Source organism: Struthio camelus, chromosome 2 (genome assembly GCF_040807025.1).
Source record: "Struthio camelus isolate bStrCam1 chromosome 2, bStrCam1.hap1, whole genome shotgun sequence".
In the NCBI taxonomy this organism is placed as follows: Eukaryota; Metazoa; Chordata; class Aves; order Struthioniformes; family Struthionidae; genus Struthio; species Struthio camelus.
In genome coordinates this window covers 142,728,548-142,743,080 of record NC_090943.1, presented here as the reverse complement: position 1 = coordinate 142,743,080, position 14,533 = coordinate 142,728,548, and the positions used below count along the sequence as shown (strand labels likewise).

Below are 14,533 nucleotides of genomic sequence, written 5' to 3'. Positions count from 1 at the left end.
TGGGGAACACCCAGCTCAACACTCTTGCTGAAGGGGATCAAGTGAAATTACAAGACTAGGAAAACTAGAAACGTGTCTTGAGAGGTTAAATGCAAAAGCGTGATTGTTTTTCTCAATTACGCTAGTCTTACTTTGTGAATTCAATATTTGAGAGGTGCTTATTTCTGAATTATACTGAGATGAGCAAGAGGATAAGTCAATGAAACCACTGAATCAAAAATAACCCTTGTATATAGTACATGCAACCCAACTGACTTAGTACAACAAATTCTGTACACGTTTAAAATATCATGAAAATAGTGTCTTTAATATACAGTTTATATACTTACAATACACTGTTTAAATTTGTTCATATACATTACAGGGATACTTATTTGCACCTTGTTTAAATAATAATCTGCCTTCAGCCTTTTACACAAAAGTCCAAAACAGCACAGAATTCCACAAAAACCATGCTTCGTTTTATAACGGAAATGTACTAAGCCAAAGTTCTGGGGCTTTCTCTTTTTTCCCCCCCAAAGTTACTTTTTTGACCTACCCAAAGTGAATCTAAAGACCTAACAACTAACAAATAATTCTTATTTTTAATATAATTCAGAAGATTGTCCAAGTCAAGAGAATCACTGCAGATTTTTACTCTGAAAATTTGGTTATTATGCGCAGAAATGGTAAAATCTGTACAACTCCTGGATTACTAGGAGTTTAAGACAGAACAAAACAGGAGTCATTTATTGCTAGGCCTGAGCAAGGGGTCTGAATTTGCTTGCCGCCCTGACATCCCTAGTAGCACAAATAAAATGGACAATCCCTCACTGTGATTAAGATTTCATTCGTACCTTCCAGTTCGTACATGGGAACACTGCACCTTTCAGAGCATCAAAGAGATGAGCCAGCAGAGCTGGGCCAAGCCTTTGCCCCTTCCCATAGGGCTGGTGTTTGGCTTTTACATAATGTGGTGCGCTCCTTATGTGGCCCACAGGCAACAACAACCTGCTGACCTGTGTTGCACACAGGCACCCACTGGGCATGGTGTCCTTGACTTTCCCGTGTGCACCCATGTCACTACCATCAGACAAATAACTGGTTCCAGCTCACTTTATTTAGCATGGTGACAATCAAGGAGTTGATTCAAGAAGAAAACACAGGAGAAAACACTTCAAGTATTTATACACAGATTTGAAATATGGTGTTTTTTAAACAGTATTGCTATGTACACTGTGTCTCTTGAAGCTGTTGTTGTGGAATAAAGTCAATTAAAGTGGCAAGTAAAACTGTTGTATTGCAAAAAAACTCATGTAATATACAGTTACTTCAATCCCTTGCTTCTGGCTGCAAGGAATGCTTCAAAACACATTTTCCTTCTAATTTTAGATGGACCAAATGTTTTCTGTCTCTAAATTTCTAGCCCTAAGCTATTTTTATAATACAGCAAGAATACAAATGCAAATATGCACTTTGACTTGATTTCAATACAGCTTTGGTTAGCCAGAGAGGCAGCAATACAGAAGAATCTTAATCCTAGGCACAATGAGTATTTAAAGGAAAACAGCATTTCCCCTCAAGTCTTCTCCTCATCCCTCCCCCTGCCAATGCTATTACCATTTCTGCAAAAGCCCTCGTGCTAGAATCCAGTTCTCAAAGCTGAAGGAAACGTCAGTACTCGTGCCCTGTGAACGTTGCATAGAAAGGATATATTTCCTGGTGCAAGATAAAAAGACAACTCCATACATAGTAACATTCCAGATGTTCTGCTACCAAAACCCCCAGACAAACAAAAACCCCAATGACAACACACAACTTCAAACATTGATAACTAAATAAACATCAGATGCCTTACATTTATTTAACATGAGAAAAGAAGTCCAGGCTAGAACTAGCCTATTTCAGCAGTGTCTTCAAAAAGTAAAAGAAGCTAGGCCTGCTCTTGCATGACACACATTGTCTGAACTTGATGGCTACATCTCTATTAGTAAATAAAATGGACCAGGGACTTTTCTCAGCCCCAAAGGACGACTAAGACAGCTCACATGGACATGGTTAAACTCCATTACTCCCCAAAACAAGACTGGTTTTATCCAACTTGCTATTTGGGAACAGCTGGGCATTGCTATCCTCTCACCCATGCTTGGGAGCTGTCTGGGATCTGCCATTGTGTAGGCTGCTTCATTTGCACCTAAACCACGCAAGAGCCCACACTAACAGTTTGACAGCAGTGGAGTACCATGAGAGAGCGCCCGCGTCCTGGTGTTGTTTAGGTGACTAGTAAAGGTGTAACCAAGCAGCACGGATAGTCTCTGAGGCCAATAATAAACCCCTGGATAGGTAGGAAAAAGAGCTAGTACCACTTCCCAACGACAAACTGAAGTCTGTTTAATATAAACTTACTTGCGTTCAAAATACATATCTGGCTAAGTACATCATTTAGACCAAACACTAAAAGACCACGATCTGCAACCTCTTTAGATTCAAAAAGATTTCAGTAACACCCATGAGTACACTGAGTCGTTAATAAGCTCTCAAATCACAGTGTCGCCCTTAAACACAGACGAGAAATTACAAGGCAGATCTGCTACAAATTACACAAAGTCACACATGCTTCAAATTCATTGAAGGCGAGTCCTATCAAATGCTGAGTGGTGTCTCCTCCTATTGACTTCAGCTGGTAGAAAGTTTATATCACAGGGATATTCCCCAGAGCTTTCAGACACTCTAATCACAGTGGAAACATTAAAGCAACTCCCTGAGGGAACATTAAAACAACTCTCCCTCTTGAAGTACCATACGTAGTGTAGCATTTTGTAACTTTTTATAGATTTAAACCTCTAGGTTTGACGCCCCCATCTTTCTAAAGGGACCACGTATTGCTCTGCTCGGGCTGAAAGGACTTCTCTGCTTCTGTCCCATTTCAGAAATGCCACCATTCCGTCAATGCCAGGGACTTTTGGTCAGACTGGTCCGTTCAAATCAGTCCGCCATATTCAGACTGCTGTCTACAGCACCAATGGCAGACCCGAGCCCCTACTACCATGGCAGCTAAGCTCAAGAGGAAAGTGAATAAATTAGATCCCATCCGTCTCAGCGCTGCCGTATCCTGGCTCCCTCCCCCAGGTGGTGGAGAGGTGTAAGCCAAGCTATTGGGCTGGCTGGTTTGCTCGTTACTGTCTTGGTTATAGCGGAGCAGACACTGAGGCCCATCCTGGGCATCAAAGCAGGTGGCTCCATGCCACAGTCATATCATTCGCATAATACAGCGGTTAGAAGCACCTAAACCACTAAAAAAGGCTTGGAAAAATTAAGCCGCTGAGCTGCTAATGGCAAAGTAAAGGTCAAACACTAACATATTATGCATAAAAATAGGCAAGCAGTGCCAAATCAGAATAAGACAATTGCAAGGACATTAATAGCAAGTTTGCAATTTTGAGGTTTTAGTCGTAGTTTGGCATATATGACCCGCTTCTGAAATCATTACACATCCTGTACCTTTCTATTGGCCAGTTCTATTTTGGTCTATGCACATGCGATTTAAATGCTGCAAACGCACAAATGCAAATTCCACCAGGCTGTTTGCAACAAAAATCATTCCAAATAGGTAAAGCAGAGAGCATCAGTTCACAGTTAAAGAATACTATTTTCTGAGGGACACTAATATCCCAGGGCTCTCAGAGATGTTTAATATTAATATAATCAAAATTGCAATTTCCTTTTTTTATATATATACTTTTTTCCCTGGAATTAATAATCCAAGCAAAACAGAGAGAGATATTTGATGTTTAAAATTTGGCCCTTTCAGGGCTGATATTCTTTTGGGTTAAAAAGCAATGATTTTAAGTTGCGTGTGCAACAAGCACATACATATGAACAGTACTTGAATTTGATTTAGTCTAACTTGTAGTTAAAATATTTTAAGATGCTAAGTAAAAAACATCCAGGAATAACTATTGATCTATTGCTAAAAGTCAATACATTACAAAAAACAGGAAGACTATGAATGCCTGGGGTTTCTACTAGGGTACTTTTTGGCTTACTGCAGTCTAGTACCTATTTCAATTGCAATTTACTTTCTGCTTAAGAACTGGTGGTATGCACTATTGCAAGACAAGTAAAACTTCATGTCAACGTAGAGACATGCCATGAAATTTGCCCAGGTCACAAAAAACTCCATTTGCAGGCATGCTTTTTTAAAAATGAGTCAACATTGTTGAGAAAACAGGCAAAATCAGCCTTCCATTTTTGCCCCCTGCTCTGTTTTTCTTGATGCTCTCACCATGTGCCCTACAATGGAGGGAGAGAGAATCTTTATACTACAAAAACGTAAAAATTGCAGATGAGAATCTCACCCCAGCCAGGGCTCTGCTCAGCAGGTGAAGGGGCCAGCCAGAACAGTGTGAAGCCACTCTGGCATCCCTGGCACTGGCCCCCTGAGGATCCTCCCAAATGAGGTGTGGAGGATGGAGTCTGGAGTCTACAGATTGATTTCTCACCATCTCCACAAATCCTTGCATACCGTACTTGGCCATTTCTGAGAGCTCTGCCAGCCACAGGAAAGCAATAACAGACTATTGAGTTAATGGGTTTCTAGCTTTCTGAGCAGCTAAATTTGAAAGGGCTCAAAGGGCAGCCGAAGGCCCCCTTCCCATTTCTACATTCACTTGACTGCTATTTCTGTGCAACATCTATTGCAGCAGTGAGTTTTTGCAACCGGGCAATTGAATTAAAGTGTCTTAAGATGCTAGAGATCCTTCCACTTTGATACCCTAAGTGACAACCCACACCCTCCTGGCCAACTGCAAACAAGGTAGGTGAAATTTCAAACTTCTCAAGCATTTCCCAGAGGCAAGGCTCAAATTCTCACTTGGCCCATTCTCATCTGTATGGCATGTGCTGCTTCTGTTCCTTTCCATCTCCTTAATGTTTTATTTCAAGGGCATCCCACAGGAGTACTATCACCTGCCTACACAGATCCGATCGCATGAATAGGACAGGACGTGGAGCACATTTTCAGATGCTCACAACCACAGCAGAGGAAATACAAAGGGTTTCTTTTTGCCAGAGCAGGGCCAGTGGAGCTGGATGAACAAGAAGCCACCTCTGACTTGCATGCTCATGGCTGTGACAGGCAGGATCTGCTGAGGGAAGAGTTTGTGAAGAGAACTGCCTTTCCCATGAGAAAGCTGCACAACCAGAAGTCCTGCTACTTATTCCAGCCATCTGACTACAAAAGCAACTTTTGAAATCTACAGGTCATAAACTTTTAATTGGCCAGAGCAGAGTGGCTCAGTATGAAAATCCCCCCTTCTCCCCCTCTTTGGGCAATGAACTAAACCAGACTTTTGTTTTAAAATATTTAACTCTTTTTGCTCAAAGTAACATGAAAAACGTATCCACGTTACAGGTAGTCAGGAAGATACTGTTAATAAAAATATGCAGCAAGAACAGCGTATTAGAAGCACTTCACAGCAATTCTTAACATTTTCAGATGTAGTGTCAAAAAAGATGTTTTTGTGTATCTGAACATACTTTTTGTTAATAGAAAAGCAACAAAAAAAATCACAGCATGTTGCCAAATATTACTTGAACAGAAATAATCCCTTAAGAGATATATTTTTGCAGTTAACACAAAACTGTAAACTGGATTGGTGTGTGTCTTTCAGCATCAAATTATTCAGTAATAAATACGATTAAGTCTTAACAGACTACAGAGTAAAAATTCCCTTAATGTCCAGTTTTTAGCAGCTGTCGAATGTTCAGGGATGCACAAGGCACACCTCTGCAGATTCTCTACTTTTATTATTGACATACAAAAAAAAAAAATCTGTTCACCGCTCAAAGTTTTATCTGCATAGTAAGAATTCTTCTACTACTATTTACATGAAGGGCTTTTAGTGCAAAAAACAGGAAGTGATGTATTAGCTGAAGTGCATCTAGCACACCTCGTACAGTTTCATTAAAAACTAGCCAGCATCACATTTTTGGCCGCCAGCCGTTAATGAACTGCAGTATTTTCTTAACCTGCAATTTGCTTAGCTTAAAGTCTTCTGAAAGGATTTCTTCTGTAAGCTGAACCAGTAAATTGCCGTCAATCTTCTCTGTAACAAAAAAAGATATGACATCTTCTGATAGACCAATAAACCTCAGTGATTTAGACACTTCCTCTATTGAGAGTCCAGAAAGGTCCGTGGGTGGCTGCCAGGGAGAGCCATCCCCGCAAGACCTTGGTGCTAACTGGAGGTGGAGGGGAGACGAGAAAGGATAAGACAGAGAGAAAGTGTCCTGCACACCCTTTTTAATGAGATACTGATCTTCCAAGAGGTCTGGTGAACCAGTTTTGGATTCCTCCTCGGCACCATCTATTTTTAGTGGCAAAGGACACGTGTCTAAAGCTGGTTTCTCTTCACCTGATTTAGGTGCCCGAGGAGGTAAGGCAGGACACGAATGACTCTGCTTTGCATTGCTGACCGCCAGAGTTTTCTCATCAGTGCATTCTAAGGAGTAACTGGCTGACTTTGGACAGGCCGAGATGGTGTTAGTGAACTGTGCTGGCGTCAGCGGGCAGTACCCTGCGGGGAGCTCACACCCATCAAAGTCAAAAGTAAAAGGTGCTGGACAGTTTCTCTTTGGCGTGCCTGGAGTCTTCTGCCTGGGGTAGCTATAGCTCCTGCTTGGATCTAGCAGGAAATCATTCCTGTTTAGGCCTTCAGCAGTTCCTGAAAAATGGTTTGGCCAAGATAACCTACAAGATAGAGCTTCAGCTGAGGGGCTTCCAAAAGGCATCGTGCTATTGGGCTCTTTGGATTCGGTTTTCATCATGTTACAAGGGTAGCAGGAAACAGGTGTGCTCTCAGTTGTGTTTGTGTTGTCGTTCTCTGTAACACTGCTTAAGGAACAAAGCAGAAAGGATACAGTTAGTACAAAAAATACGGCATTTAAGCAAACCCATAAATCATCTGAGAAAACCAGAGGGTGGCTGTCACAAAGAGAGAATCTTTTTCCCTGTGGGAGAACTTTTGAGATTTGAATTAACAATGCATTTGAACAATGTCTTTCTGCAAGCCTGATAAAATGTTTATATATTCAAAAAACTCATGAGAAAGACTCATGTCTTGGTTCTTTAAGCTCAAATAAAAAAGTAGCTATCTCAGTTCAGCTCCGTGCTACCTCCCAAATACTCAGTTTTTGCAGTCTAGTTCTGGAACAGCCTCACATATACCAGAAGTTTTTCTAACCCTATGTTTTCTATTTATGTACCACAAATGTGTCACGCTATGCAAAAGCTCATAAGAGGGACAGGTCACTATTGCATTAGACACAAGCCTGAGCCACCTAAGAGATGATCAAAAGCTCTTCTGAGGCCAACTGGCTTCCATCCAGGGCACAGGATGCTTCCTCAGAGCTCACTGGTGCAAAAAACGTAATTCCACAATAATGCAGAATAAGTTAATGCTTGTAGCCATAGGAAGATTTTTTTTTTTTTAACCTGGAAAGGTAAACAGATCTAGCTGTATGGGTTGAAAGATCATGCTCTAGGCTCACTCCACCATCAATTGTTTCTGTGTCCATATTTTAGAAGTTTTGATGGGAAAAATTGCTTTGCAAAGGCACCTAAAGAAAGTTACCCTGACCTACTTTCAAGTGGTAAATTAAGCTCAGCTTGTCCAAGGGAATTGATGGTTTATAGTCGGGTGTTCTCGAGAGACAGATGCTAACAGAGGCATGCAATCTATTAACAAAACTGAATGTTTGCTGCTTTTATGTCACTCTCTAGAAGAAAGCCTGAAGGACTAGGTTGATCTTTGGAATTCTGACCAATTAAGCCAGAATACTGGAAAAACAATTTACAGATTTATAAAATCCTCACCTAACATAATGAGAGGCAAATCAACAGTTGAAATAATTGTTTTAATTACTCATATCTCTCTCCTAGAAATTAGTAACCCAGGAAAGAAACTAGGTCATCATTCTGTGACACCTCCATGAAAACTGCTTGAGGAGGAGAACATCATTCAGAAAAAAAGCAAAGTTTTGAATGAATCGACACAGAAAGTAGTTCCCTGTGTGCTTACAGTGGCTCAAACAGGAAGCCAACCTGGGCTTGCCCTGCCCAAACGCAAAGTACAGATGCACAGGAGCAGCTCTAATCTGCATCGCTGGAAGATTAGAGGAGGAAACTGGGTCTGCTGGGGTGGAGTTTTATAACTATCCACCTATCCCTAAGTTTCCACTCCATGCCCTCTCAATCTTTCTTGTTTCCTGTTCATGTCATGAATACAAGTCTGCCACTTAAAGCAGCTGGATGTTTAAAACAGCAGAGATTTTTTTTTCATCAACAAGATACACTTTCAGCTGGTCGTTTCTGGCTGCTTAAAGGCCAACTGGTGTAACATACAGAGTGCAAAGTATTTTTTTCACAAATTTAGCCATTGGGCTGTTCAGTTCAGAGAAGACAGTCAATGAGGTGTTCACAATAACTAGCCACACAGAGAAATTAATTGATTGATTCTGTTTCCGTTCTCTAACCCAATATTAGAAATGGGAACATTTAATGATTTAAAAGAGTAATGGAATTACTGACAACCAATAAAAATAACATTTTCCGAGCACTTCCTTATTCATCCCTCAGCAAAATTAACCCTCTGGGATTCAGTGCCAGAGGATACAAGAGAAACCTCAAATACGGCTGAAGTCAGGCATCAGGCATTTTTACATGCAACTAAGGATAAATTACACTGCTTTTGTTTGTTTTTAAAATATCTGTTGCAACCATTCATGATCCAGAGAGTAACATGGCTGGTGAAGTTGCTCGTCAAGTCTTGCCAGTTTTATCAGTCATCAAGCTACTCCACAGATTGCCATTTTTCTAGCAGCTTCTTCCGCACCACTAGGTCAATGCCATAAAATGGAGATATCTGGTCTGGACCCAAGCTGCAGATGAGTTTCATATAAACTTTGCAAAGTCCCAGGCACACACATCATCTGCAAGCCTTAGAAACTATATTTCTCACTGTTTTCTTGGGAGGCATATATATTCTTAGCTATGAAGACAGGAAGAGGCATTTAGTGTGCACAAACACTGGGTGGGTCTTGTGCTCAATATCCTGCGCGGTAGACCTTGACAGAACTACTCAACAGGCATTCATAAAAATAAATGAGTAGCCTCAATTTAGAGTGATCATTGCCAGAGATGCAACAGTAAGCTGCAAGTAGTGTAGGACAGGCAACTTGAGCATAAGTTATTATATCAATGGCAACTAGACTGAAATAATTTCAATGGCATTTTTTAAATTTTCAGATCAATGCATGATACCCCAACAGGTAATAGTTTGTCACTTTCTTAGTAACAAAACTGAAGATATACCAAAATAATGGCAACAAATTCAAGTAAAAAATGAAGTAAGATTTCAAAAGGCATATAAACTTTCTAAAGCCAAAGGAAGAATACTGCACCGCTAAGAAAAGGTATGCAACAACCTAACTCAAAATCCACTGTCACCTCTCAACTCGCCTGAGTGGATTTTCCAGTTTGTGGATTAGTTTGTGCTGATGTGGATTTGATCTGGAAGCTGTCTGGCCCCATTCCACTTCACATGACTTTGCACTTAATGGTGTCTGCTGACCTCTCTTTTCTTAATCTCACCCTGTCTGTAGTAGGTTCACATAAAGTTGGCACAATACGTTTCTGGATTATCAAACCCTTCCCTCCCCCCGCCCTCAATTATCAAGAGCTGGTTGTACTACTGTATGCCTGCAGCATTGATATCCCACCTGAAAACTCTCTCTGAGATGTTCTGCTTCGAACATTCAAAGCTATCTTCCTCAAAACTTTTGTTTTTTAATCAAGCATTACACAAAACTGTATAGGATTTTCCATTTAGGTATCTGTGCCAGCTTACCGACAGCAATACGTACAGGCATTTAATATAAAGTTATGTGCTATATAGTAAAGTATAGTCTCTGCTGGAGCTCTGCTTCCTCTTCAATCTTTAAATATAACTGGATAGGTTAGCTCATTTCAAGAAAAGTCAGAAACTCTGAAATGGCACCACACTTACAAACAAGCACCTTTAAAAAGAACACATCAGGCCGGTTTCAAGATAGCTAAATTTAGCTTTCTTAAAAAGAAAGGTGCTAGAATGAGGCGCTCACAGCTCAAACACATACATGTTGTGCAGTCCTGAAGAATAGTAGGATAGAGTGGGGCTAGGTGAACGGGTCTGCTGCCGTGCAGGTTTGACTGTGCGAGGAGGAATGGACGGACTGGTGGAGGAGGACGGCTTTGAACTCCGTGGTGGAACTGGGGGAGCATTCAGGAGCCTGCATTCCTCTCTCACCTGTACAAAATAAGAAAATGCAAGTAAACAGCTAGAAAATCTGGGCAACAGCACTCTGAAACAGATGAAACACATCAGCTCAAGCTTACTTTGTGAAAGGAAATAATTAAAAAGGGAGGAGAAGAACAGAATAATACTAAGTGTATACATTTACAACAGTATATGGCTGTCCTAAGGACCGCCTAAAGAATGCCTTTCTATGAGTGGTTACTCATGATCTTTCTAGGGTGCTTTTTAACAAATAGCTTGATGCCCACTCATTTAAAAAGAGGTAAAAATAAAACTATATAAAAGAACCTTTCAGTAATATACAAAATCAGACTGCCTGTTCCAGATATTTTACAATCTGTAAGAAGAAATTCATTAGGCTTAAACTCCATTAATGCTGTTTATTTAGATGTAATAATCCAAGCTTGCAAAACGAAAAGATCTCAGACTTTGATGTTTCATGACTTATTTCAGCAGTGATACCCAGCCATTCAGCGAGAGAATAATTCCCAGCTTCCATCTCTCAGGAACAGTAGACATACCTCTCATTTACCAGCTACATTCACGGCATAAACAGCTACAGGAAAGCACTAAAACAGACTGGATTTTGGTTGCCATTTTCACTGTTTGCTGTTGCTTCTCCTTCACTCTTGGTCTAAGCACCCTGATGGGTGGGCTGATCTTGCCTTTCTGCTCACTGCCCAGCAGAGGGCACAGCTCACCAGCCATGCTCGCCATGCTCCCCAGCCCAGCACCGCACGACCAGCCTCTTCAAGCACAGAAAAAAATAAAACTTTCAAGGCCTATTTCTAATGCCCAATCTGACGAAGCATGAGTGGTGGAGTTATTTTTTAATATGCTAAATCATAAAAACCAAAAAGTAAAACAACCTTGCTTTTTCCCCTCCTCTGTGTGTACAAACTAAGAATGGACCAAGCCTCAAGCTCAGATCAGGAGACTGAAGGGCGTCCTGAGGTGGATGCTGGGATACAAACTTGGAGCTTCAGTCCTTCTGTAGCTCCCAAAGAGGAATTCCAGTTTAACTGTAAAATGTACAGGTTGAAAAGCACGGGGCAGAAGAGCCTCTTAAAATAATGCACCAAATTATTTGGATGGGTTGCAAGCAAAAGAATGTCTTGTCTCCAACCAGATTTCCAGATCACACAGATCTTGCTTCCAGGATCAGTGTTGAGGGATAGAGTTTTAAGAAAAGCAAAGGGTATGGATGGAATTATAAGGAAAGATCCAGACTTTTGCTAAAAGCTTCTGAGGTAGCCACACCGCATAAGGCAAAAACTACTTACGAATTGTACTACGAAATACACTAGTTCATCTTTAGTCTACGTTTTTTCAAAACCAACTGTAATAAAAACTAGCAACAAAGCCAACAGGTTTACTTACTGCAGCCAGCTAATTTTTCTACCTAAAATGCATGACCACAGCTCTGCTTATCTGAAATTGAGTTTGGACCTGTCTACCCAGGAGTGAAATACCAGGATCCATCCCCATTCAAAAAAAAAAAAAAAAAAAAAAAAAAAAAAGGAGTTAAGACCTTAATCTTGTCAGCACATACTTGAGAAAACAACTTCATTTACTAAGGCTAAAGGTGAGTAAGGGTACCAAAAATTAGGCCTCCAGACAGGATTTTTAAGGACTCATCACCTACCCCTGGTAGGAAGAGATCTTTATGTTCTGCTTCTTTGAAATAGTCCTAGATGCAACAGGAAAGGGAAATTCTCATTCTGTGTGGAAGCTACAGTTTATTTTCAAGTTTAAAAACACTGCAGAACTAAAAGTGAACTTAGCAATTCTGCAACACATAATTAGCAATTAAAGTGATTTAATTTATTTTAAAACAAAATAAATGTGGAACCTTCTGCAATCTGCTTCAGTGCTTTCAAAATGCAACAACCCATTTAGTACTTATGTGAAATGGAAAATTGGGGACTGGGACATTGTAGTTCATTTTTTCCCTAATTCAGAACAAGTTAGAATTACAGGAAATGCCCAACAGCATAAAACACTGAAATAAATCTTGCTCTAAGGGTTCTTATTTGCTCTCTCGCAAAAAAATGGAATCAATTTTATTCATGTTTGTTATTGAATTCAGGCATAAAACTCTTCAACCATTTTAGTGCTGTGCCCCAAGGATGCCTAAGGACTTTTTTTCCCCCCCCAAGTCAGACTAGGTAAAGTTAATATGCTGTGCTATTGAATATATATCATGGGGTTAGAAAGACCATTCAGGGGAGCTCTTGGAGCACAGCAGATGGTCAAGGGGTTAAAGAAACTCTTTACTGGAGAGACTACTGGCATTCAAAGGTAGTGGCGTAACAAACTATACCCAGCTCCTTTGCTGACCTAGATTGTAGATCAGAATTAGGCTGTAAACAATACCAGTTTGTAGTCCCAGTTGGTCCCTGTCACAAGACCATGATGACTATTGCTGCCAGACTCAGCTCTCAGGAAACACAGCAGACGAAGAACATGTAGGGATTTTGCAGATTAAACTAGCAAGAACAACGGGAAAACATCACAGGAGATGTACCCTCACTGGTCCAGGAGTACAGCAATAAAGTAAATACAGGAGAGGGGGAGAACAGCCATAGCGTGCTCAAATTACTTGATAGCTGTTATTTAAAAAAAAAAAAAACAAAAAAAAAACTCTTTTCACCAATCACCAGTAGCACCAGATGACATGCAGTTGCCAGATGCAGATAAAGCACATTTGCATGGCACTACTTCTGTATTCAAACACTCCCACATTCAAACACTTCAGTCTGTGAAGCGGTGATCGTGACCCCTTTTTAAAAAGCATTATAACCTCATTCACTTTTTTTGGCGGCGGCTGCCCTCCAGTCAGCACCCACCTGGACCTCGGGGTGTTACAGCCCAGTGCCAGCACTATACATTGCTCAAAACGCCCCAGGAAAAGCAAATTTTGGCCATGGGACTCTTCAAGAAGAGGCACCTGTGGGACAGCAGTCCTGCAGCGCCTGCCTGTGGGAGCTGCGGTCACGAAACGCGCTCGCAGCCTTACAGCGCCGTGCAAACACCTGAACGGCAGCAGGGCCGGAGACATGCACGGGACTGACCTGATTTACTGCTTCTGAGGCGGTCCGGATTTAAAAAATACATATATAAACAAAAAACAGTTGCTAGTATTGCCACGAGTAAAGTAATTTAATGTCCCTTGCTTACAGAAGCCTGAACTTCCAGCATATTCCATCTGGGACATGCTTTAAATCAATCAGTAAAACAGGCTCTGATTTTACGCAAATCAGTGTTTGGGGACTGAAGGAACTTCTCAGTTAGAGGCCTTAACTCAGAGGTTGTTTTCTTCCACTTCTGCTTTCATGCTATTTTGACTTTCCTAAAAGGTATTTAAGGAAGTACGCGTTATCAGAACGTTTTCATCCAGTAGGTGAGAAGAAAAACAGGAAAGCTTCTGAAATACTTGAGTGTCCTCCTCTCCTACAAATAGCTCCCATATACATATTTTAAATTCAGTGCATGCAAAAATACAATTGTCAGCCAAACTCTGCAGAAACGCTACGGAATATCATCTTGGAGGGAGTGATGACTAAACCTCATGTTCAGCAGCCGCCACTGAGATCTACTTACTCTATAAATACCCTACATGGAAACCATACAAACATCTTTTCAACCCCAACCCACTCACGAATTCAGCAGCAGGTCACCGATATTCATTCCAAAGCTGTTTCAGGAAGCCACAAAGTCGATTCTAAATCATTATCCCATCTATGGAGATGCAATTTAGATTTTTTTTTTTTTTAATAAGGTCACACCTCTGCCTACCTCAAAATGTAATCTAATAACTTTAGCAGAAATTAGCTCTCTTACGTGGCCAGAAAGCAGTATTAAAATTGCTGTCAGCACTCACCCACATTACCTCAGCCTTGGTAAGTAAAATACACATGGCAAAGTCGCATGCTTTTCAAGATGACCTTGAAAGGCAATTGCCATGGCAACGTGCATATGTATCCCAAACGCCACCCCAGTGACTCCAAAAAAGGCCTGAATAAGGGATTTCTCCGTTCCCAAGGGTGTGGGGCGTACCTGCGCTGCAGGGCAGGTGCTCCTGGCTCTCCCAGCGCCCCGCTTCCTTCCCACTGGCGCTGTGCCGCGACTGGGGCAAAGGGCTCCCCGCCATCACGGCTGGGGGTGCGAGGGGTGCGCGGCCCCTGCCCGGAGAGCTG

General features: G+C 41.2%; 1 protein-coding gene across 3 annotated transcripts in view; it reads right to left on the bottom strand.

Moving 5' to 3' along the window:
* Positions 1-286: 286 nt before the first annotated feature.
* Positions 287-14,533, bottom strand: part of GAREM1 (GRB2 associated regulator of MAPK1 subtype 1) — a 106,487-nt gene continuing 92,240 nt past the window's right edge. For 2 of the 3 annotated variants that reach the window (XM_068932797.1, XM_068932795.1), the window contains 2 exons: positions 10,156-10,325; positions 287-6,874 (listed from right to left, as the gene is read on the bottom strand). In XM_068932797.1, coding sequence (XP_068788898.1) covers positions 5,962-6,874; positions 10,156-10,325 — 1,083 coding nt within the window. In that variant the 3' untranslated portion in view covers positions 287-5,961. The remainder of the gene's footprint in view (positions 6,875-10,155; positions 10,326-14,533) is intronic. The other variant, XM_068932796.1, reaches the window with a different exon arrangement.